This window comes from Haplochromis burtoni, unplaced genomic scaffold (genome assembly GCF_018398535.1).
Source record: "Haplochromis burtoni strain Fernald_Lab_line unplaced genomic scaffold, NCSU_Asbu1 Contig_70, whole genome shotgun sequence".
NCBI classification, from domain to species: Eukaryota; Metazoa; Chordata; class Actinopteri; order Cichliformes; family Cichlidae; genus Haplochromis; species Haplochromis burtoni.
In genome coordinates this window covers 1,984,288-1,993,000 of record NW_024582431.1, presented here as the reverse complement: position 1 = coordinate 1,993,000, position 8,713 = coordinate 1,984,288, and the positions used below count along the sequence as shown (strand labels likewise).

The window sequence follows — 8,713 nt, the reverse complement described above, 5'->3', positions numbered from 1 at the left end:
TCAGAAAATGTTTGAGGTGGGCGCTCGAATGACCTCTGGGTCACATTCCATGCAAAGCGACTGTGCGGTCATGCTGACCATGTAGATGTTTAAATAAGAAAAAAAAATGGCAATCAGTAGCGGATGGAGGGGGGAGAAGAAGGAGGTTAGGGGTAAAAAAGAACTTGTGCATGAGGTACGGTCAGCTGGGAAAGTGCTTGAAGGTGGGTGTGTGCAAAGAATTGAAATATGTTGAAGAGATGCGTGTGTTATCTTTTCTCCTCACCACTAACCATCCAGTACCTCCCCTTGCGGTGTGTCGTCACCAGATGATCTCAGGGCCTGAGAGGAGCTGCAAGAGAAAATGGGAGGAAATCTGATCCATATGGTGGCACTATAAAGGTCGTCGCTGATTTGCAGCCTTCATCAAAACCTGGTCAAGACTTCATCACTTACTCATGACTAGGACCCTCCTCTCGCACCTTGTCACAGTGCACTGAATGTCTCACCAGTCTCTCTCTCCAGCAGAACCAGTTATCTGCCTGACCCTTGGGGTGAGGGGTTCATTGCAGCAATCTTCAAAACTGATTCTTCTTTGAAAGGTAAAGTATTTGCAAGTTGGAAAGTTTTTGAAGATTTCTCATGTTTTGCATGAATTAATCAGCATGTCCCTAATTTTTTATGTTGCCTCAGATATGAAGATACTGGGTCCATTTGTTTTCCTGCTCTTGCTTGGGGGACTGTGGTGTCAGAACAACCGTAATGCTAAAGCTACTGGAAAGTCCACAAAGAAGTCTAGTGGGATCCAACAAGGTGATGCTGGCCAGTCTGCCTCCGCAGCTGATGTTACTTCAGGAAGCACTGGAAGAACTGGAAGCACCTCCAGAAACACCGGAGGCTCAGCCGAATCAAGACAGGAAGGTGCTGCAGGGACTCGTGGAGCTGGACAACAGACAGATGATATGAGGCTGCACTACCTCACAAACACACAAGTTACATGTAATGATGGGACAGTAGCTGGGTGAGAAGTTCTGGTTGTCTTTGCTCTTTACTGTCTGTTTGCTGATTGAGTCAGTGATTTTACAAAGATGGTTTATCTTCTGTTTCTCCTCATGCTCATTCATTTGTTCTACAGGTTTTACCTAAAGGAATTCAGAGGAAGCCGCCGATGGTTGTTATTTCTGGAAGGTGAGTATTTAAAACCCCATATGGTTAATTTAGTCCCCTAAGGTCAGTTTGTTTTAGCGTGACACCCGCTCATTGGAATCTTAATGTGGATGTCATCTTGTCCTGTCAACTTTTTTGGTTGCTGCGTGTCACAGACTTGAATTGAGGTTAACACCGGGGGAGTGTCTTCCAAATTTACTTGTACTCTGATATTGAACACAAATCATTTTCCTGCATGTTACTGTGTGACAAATCAGCAAAAATGAGCAATCTGCATGCTGACAGTTTGTAAATTAAAGAGATCATTCTAGTCTTTTGCTCAACTGTGAATTATTATTGTTATTATTATCTTTTTTTCAATTTTATTTATATAACACCAAATCACAACAACAATTGTCTCAAGCTGCTTTATATTGTAAGGTAAAGACCCCATAATAATACAGTTAATGCATACTATGGTCATGTTAGTGTAGCAGCCTGCAGGTGCAACCATTGCTTTCACCATTCCTCACAGGCCTGTGTGATGGGCTAACAAGGGTGTCCCTATCTTGGATGTGAATGTCTAATATTAGTGTCTATTATATTTAGGTGGCTGGTGCTGCTACAGCAGAGAGACCTGTGATTACAGGTACCAAAATATCCCCCGACTAATGAGCTCATCGGGGTGGCCTGAAACTAAAAGAGGTTAGTCAGCCGACAGTGTTTCAGAATGCCTTTCGTAGACGTTTCCACAGAGTTGCTTTCTTTGACTAGTGAGGCAAGTGGACATCTGTTTAATGAGCGATTGTTGGATTTACAGGAAGTGGAATATTATCTTCTAAAGCTGAGGACAACCCACACTGGCATAACACAAATATTGTGTAAGTACCTGCATAGATGTGCTTTGTATTTTTGCGGTTAATGAAGGTGTATAAAGACAACTTTTTCTTTGTTCCCATAGTTGTTGTATTAATTAATTTGTGTACATAATGGGAGACACTGCAGGGGAGTAGGATTAAACATTCAACTTTCAAATATGAAGATTGTTATTTTTTTGTATTATAAATTTTCTGAACTTTGATGTTTGAATATGTAAATGAAGTGTTATCTTACTAAATAGACACTTCATAAACACATGTTTGTACATCAGAATGAAATGTTTTTACATCAAGATCTTCTGTCACTTTATATATATTGAAACCCTCTTGACAGAAAAATAATTTTTAGGGAAGAATATTCAGTAAATCAAGATATAATTGGTAACATTTATGAAGAATGTCTTTGTAAAAACCTTTGAAAATTAAAAAAATTGGACTAAAACTAAGGTTTTCTGTGTGTAAGTGCTACTGAGTATGTGTATTTTCTATGGATTCTTTACTCATTCTTTAAAGGAGAAAAGTTATAGATGTTTTTATTGGATGTCATAAAACTTCTCCAGTTCATCGTGTGTCCTTGGGCAAGACACTTCACCTGTTGCCTACTGGTGGTGGTCAGAGGGCCCGGTGGCATCAGTGTCCGGCAGCCTCGCCTCTGTCAGTGCGCCCCAGGGCAGCTATGGCTACAATGTAGCTTGCCATCACCAGTGTGTGAATGTGTGTGTGAATAGGTGGATGACTGGTTGTGTAAAGCGCTTTGGGGTCCTTAGGGACTAGTAAAGTGCTATACAAATACAGGCCATTTACCATTACTTACATTGAGAAAAAATATGCTGAATAAATATTCACAAATATCTGTAAACATCCAGGCCAAAACTGAAAACTGAAAACAGCTATATTAAATTAAATTAACTTAAATTAACACATTGATGTGCATTTTTTTCTGTGCACTAATCTGAGAAATGCTATAAAAAAAACTTGTTTTTAGCTGTAAGGTCGCTTCCTGAAGCTGTTTTAGGAGATTTTTTTGTGTGTGAAACGTTGGATAAAGTGTCTAATGTTACAGTTCCTAAAATGATTGTATCGAAAAACAACAACAACAAAAAGGTTGCATAATCAGGAATTCAGCAAACATATCTTCTTAATGCAGCTGGTAATATGCTTGACCTAAAAAGGATTGAAAACACAATTCTTTGTGCGTGCAACACTTTCAGTGACCCTTTTTATGTCAGACAAGATTACTTAATTATGCAGCACAACAACAAAACTGTATCACCGATTAATGACGAATAAATAATTTATTTTGTTTTCTTTTCCCTTTCTTTCTTTCTTTTGAAGATTGTTTTTTATGTTGAAATGTCGAGGATGACTTTAGTGATCGCACAGCCTGAGGAAAGAAACGTCTGAAAAGTCTGGTGGCACAGCAGGATATATACTGCGTGGTGAACTGGCATATGCGTGTAGTGTTTTGGGTGATATTTTTAACTTTCCGCTTTCATCCATGCAAGCAATTTTAATCTTTAATGATAAAGTTTCATTTCTGAAATTCAGCAACATGCAGGCTGTGTGATCAAAATAGAGATTTGCCACTTTCTGATATATGACAGAAGTTGTCAGCTCCAGCCTGAGGTGATTTTTATGGGGGAGGGAAGAAACCAACTTCAGGGCCTCCAGCTTTAGTCTAACAAATGTGATTGTCTTCTTTATGGCAGATTCATCCCTTACTGTTCCAGTGATGTGTGGAGCGGCACTGGGCCTGCACCAACACCCCCTTCCAGGCCACGACAAGGCAGGGACAAAGTCAGAGATAGGAATACAAATGCAAGTAAGTTTCCTCAAATCTTTTACAATAAGGTAACTGTAGCTCCTTTGGATACAAGAAAACATGTATTCTCTAAATGTTCAGTTAATTAGAGAATACAAATCTTGTCATGCTTGTCTTTACTATCAGCTGAATATAACTTCATGGGATCCCTAATCATCCGTGAGGTCATCAAAGATCTCATCCCTAAAGGAATCAAGCAGGCCAAGGTTGTCATGCTGTCTGGTAGCAGGTGAGTTTGTTTTATTGTGCTCTGATGGACAAGAGTCTCTGTACCATCTGGACCGTCTCCATATCTACCATTAAAGTCCTATTTTGGGTGCATCCTCTTGTTAACAATGAAGATGTTTACAGTCAACTGTGATCAGTGACATAATGATTATTAAAGGGCCTTGCCCTGTAATGGTGAACATTCCTCCCAGGTTAGCAGCATGGTTCTTGAGACGTCCCCGGGCCCTAAAACAGGATCAACTGAATGTGAAACCTGCTAAATGTTTACTTCCCCGCTATGAGCTGGCATGCACTGTCAGTTTGATATCCTAAACAAAAATGTCACCCTCAAAGCCAAATTATTTATTCATTTTCTTGGCTCCCCTGCAGCGCTGGTGGAACAGGTGTTTTGCTCAACATTGAGAGGGTGGCCAGTCAGCTCCAGCAGCTTGGTGCAGAAGCTCAGGTCCGAGGCCTCGTGGACTCAGGCTGGTTTCTGGAGAGCAAGCAGCAAAGATCACCAAACTGCCCTGAGACAGTTTCCTGCTCACCTGAGGATGCTATCAAGATTGGACTCAGGTGAAGACAATATTTAGATCTCTTCCTATGCCCGATGTAGGATTTGGAAATCATATTATTCGTGAATTTTATTGATTAACTGTGCATTATTATCTCAGGCTGTGGAATGGGGTTGTTCCTGACAGATGTCGGCAGCTCTTTAAAAGAGGGGAGGAGTGGAAGTGCTTCTTCGGTCATAGACTATACTCTACTTTGACGTGTGAGTGTTGACTGGTGTCTTTGTTTATGATGATGTTTTAAATTTAAATGCACACCATATGACATGACTTGAGCAGTTCAGAAATAATGAGCACTGACATATTAGAACTGTGAATTTCCTTCACTCAATCAGTGAACAGACTGATTCCCACGCTGATGACATGAAAAGCCAATGTAAGTTCATCTGGACTGGCTTGAACTGGACTGCATCTTTTTTTTAGAGGCCTTCTGAATATTACAGCCCTCGATGCAAACTTTTAAGATCTTTATTGTCACATATATGGAATTTTAAAGTTGCTAAATCAGCAAAGCATATAAAAGCACATGTTTAGTCAAAATCTCCAAATCAGGGTCTGAAATTAAAGAAAAGAGATTTTCTATGTAAATCTTGAAACTCTAACTGCTACACTGGTGCATAAACTTTTAGATCATGACATCCTGAGTTGTATTCACTGTAATCATTGAAAAGGGGGCCAGTGTGGCTAGTAACAGTATGTTTAACTGGTGGATTTTTTTCATTTTGGCTGTTGAATATAAAAACTTTTTAGAGACTGGTCTAAATAACAAATTTAATCACCAACTGAGGCCAGCACAAAAACCTGCAGATCTTATGAAATTGTACACACAGAAAAAAAAAAAAGATCACGAACATGGCGGTGAACATAAATCCAAAAGACCCTATGTAGCTCTTCAGGTAGTTCCTGACTTTGTTTGACCCCTACTCATCCAGGGGAGTGTATATATGTCTGTGTGTGTGTGTGTGTGTGTGTGTGTGTGTGTGTGTGTGTGTGTGTGTGTGTGTGTGTGGTCTGTGTGTGTCTGTTGTGTGTGTGTGTGTGTGTGTGTGTGTGTGTGGGATACAGCTTAATAACTGGCAGGAAGTGACTAATAGACTTGATGGAATTTACTGATTTGATCAACTAAATGTTATTTTCCCTACAGCCCCTGTGTTTATTGTACAGTGGCTGTTTGATGAGGAACAACTGAGGGTGGAAAACATCTATATAGGGGGACAGAGCATGTCTGAGGAGCAGTGGCAGTACATACAGAACCTGGGCTTGGAGCTCAAAAACTCCCTGAGAGATGTTACGTAAGTTCCGTAGAACTTATCATATATTGACGTCTAAACATTACTAACATTAACAGAACATAAAAACTGTATGTTTAGCACTCATTGATTTCCAGCCATTTCCTGAAATTGAAATTAAGCCCTTTCGACAACACGGAACTGCCTTTTAGTGTTTTCTTTTAATATTCTTGACCATTGATAGTGGCAAATACAATCATTCGTTTTAATAGATCAGGAAATCAATTCAATCTACAATTTATAATTATAAAAAAATATTTTAAAATAGAATTGGTGACTTTAACAAAATGTAATAGAGCTTGCAGAGCAGTGGTGGTGAGCTACTATCCACTTTCCATTTGTACATTTACATATCAAAGCCTGTAACTGTTGAGTGAACTGCCAGCCATTTAAAACAGCAGACAATCAAATTCTATGTTAACATCCAACAGTTCCTTGACGTTCTCTGTGCCGTCTATGCATTCCTGTCAAAAGTCGTCATCACGCAGTGACTAGATTCAAATCTTACTATAGCTAGTTGAAAAATAAATCAAGATGGATTTTAACAAATGCTCTCTCTTTGCGTGTCTTTTAGGGCTGTATTTGCTCCGTCCTGTCTCTCCCACACACTAATTACCAAAAGGTAAGAATGGATATTCAAGTTCACCTGGCACCCTTGTTTTTTCTCCCCAGCAGTCATATCTACCCAGTGAGCTCATGCTGCTGTTTTTGTTTTGCTTGTTCATCAAACCACATTGTCACCAAATGCCACTTCACACTTTCTCTAGCCTCCCAGGACCACTTTAACATAGAGATTATTTAGTTGTTCACATGGACATTGATGGGTCATTGCAGTCTTATATAAGTATACTTAGTTATGCTGAAGTGGGTGCAATCAAAGTCAGGAGCTGAAAGTTCAAGGTCTTTTGTAGCTTTGTATGCTGCAACACTTGCAGTTGCAAACCTTAAAGTAAAACAGTCTCCTGCCATTTGCCCTTTTCTGGTCCTTAATTACTAACTCTGACAACCTTCCCATTTTTCTTTATTTATTTCTAATTCATAACTTCTCCTTCTTGTTGTTCCTAAAGTAACTGGACAAGTTTTCAAGTTAGAGGCACGTCTCTGCCACGTGCCCTTCAATGCTGGGACAGGAGTCTGGAAGCAACACGTAACAACAGGACCCCGGCTAAAGGATGTCCTTTTCACCTCGTGGATTCCTGTCAGTGGCCACAGTGTAACCCCACCTGCCCAGCTTTGGTGGATAAGACCACCCAGCAGGAGCTTACCTTGCTCCAGATGCTGGTAGCCATGGGTCTGGACCTCCAGAGGCTGGGCCTGGATCCCCAGGGAGATGCAGATTCTCTTGTCAGCATGGTCAGGAATGGTGGCTAAGTGTGAAAATTTAGGGTACATGAAAGGTTAGCCAGAGGCTTAATAGATGAAAACAAATGTGTTGAAAATTTAACGTAACCATAGAAATGCTGTAGAAATCTGGTTACTATGTCTTGTGCTACTCAGCATTCCATTATGCTCCACATGACTGTTCACTTTGAGACTTGGCTGGAGGGTATGTCACCGCATCTGGGTTTGAATGGTTTAGTGGGCCCTCTACTGGACACCAGTGGAAAGAGGTGTTGCAGCTGTACTGATCAACAAGCTTAGTGTTTAGCAGATGGCTGTGCATAACCTCCTACAACACACTTTCAGCCTGATCACTCCACAGGAACATGTAACATCAGAGCATGGTAGTAGAGTTGTAATGAATAGAAAGTACCTGAAAGCTGACGGAGACACAAACATTTTGCTCAAACAAGATAGAAATGCTTTTGTGTTCATGCAGCTTTTAGCAGTTAAACTTGCTATATACTCTTTATCTACAGTCTGTTTTAGTTATTCACTGATTTCCACCATGCATTATTGAAAAATACAGAATCTGTCAAATTTCTAGTAATCAGATTACTACATAATGATACACAAATGAGCTAAATGTTCAACTTTTTTGGAGAAAACATATCAAAAAGTTTCACTTACTTTTACTCAGTAATTTTTGGTGCACTTAGTTCCAAAGACACTACCGATTTTGGTGACTTAGTTTGAGTGTGTAGATTCTGATGCTATGCTGACATACATATATTTATATATATACATATATTACATAGTATCTATACATACTTTCTATGCATGCAAAATAGAAATGTGATTAGTTATTGTAATATTTCTGTGTAGGGCAGACAAAGGTGATCAGTGACCTACCACAATAATTTGTGAGTTTATTCAAGGAAAAAAACACAGTTTTGACATGTGAACTTATTGATGTAAAAAAACAAAAAACAAAAAACGCTGCAGTTACTCACTGCACAGTTGTGACAATCTATGTTTAGTGACATACACAGACATAATGCAACTAGTATTTCATAGGGCTTAATATTGCAGTCCTTCATTGTTGTTAAAGCATGATTTTTCATAATGTTGTGCTGTTTTTGCATTTACAGATAATGCTGTATCTGTATGTTTTAATTTCCTTTAGGTACTGCAATAAGGGTGTTGCACGTGTCAAAATGTGGAATAAAAAATATGATGTGGATCTGAGAGTTTGCACTTTGCAATCTGTTTTATTATACTCTTCACAGAGTCTGAGTCAGAATACACATTGAGAAGATTCAATAATTGTTGAAAGTATATTTTACAGTTTCCTTCTATGAGGAGCACCAAGTCCATAGAGACTGTTAGCAAATGTGAGAACAGCAGAAACAATATGAAATAATGACATAAATCTTACTAAGTAAACACAAGAACAGGAAATGGCGTTGTTTTTGTCAACGTACAACCATGACCAGA

At 39.4% G+C, this 8,713-nt stretch overlaps 1 protein-coding gene across 1 annotated transcript; it reads left to right on the top strand.

The window, feature by feature from the left end:
• The first annotated feature begins 297 nt into the window (after positions 1–297).
• notum2 (notum pectinacetylesterase 2) lies at positions 298–8,459 on the top strand. Its single transcript, XM_005924972.2, has 12 exons — positions 298–581; positions 673–1,000; positions 1,115–1,167; positions 1,735–1,830; positions 1,946–2,006; positions 3,713–3,825; positions 3,952–4,054; positions 4,423–4,611; positions 4,710–4,810; positions 5,752–5,899; positions 6,471–6,518; positions 6,964–8,459. Exons 2-12 carry the CDS (start codon positions 675–677, stop codon positions 7,265–7,267), a joined length of 1,542 nt encoding a protein of 513 aa, XP_005925034.1. The 5' UTR covers positions 298–581; positions 673–674; the 3' UTR covers positions 7,268–8,459.
• Positions 8,460–8,713: the final 254 nt, after the last annotated feature.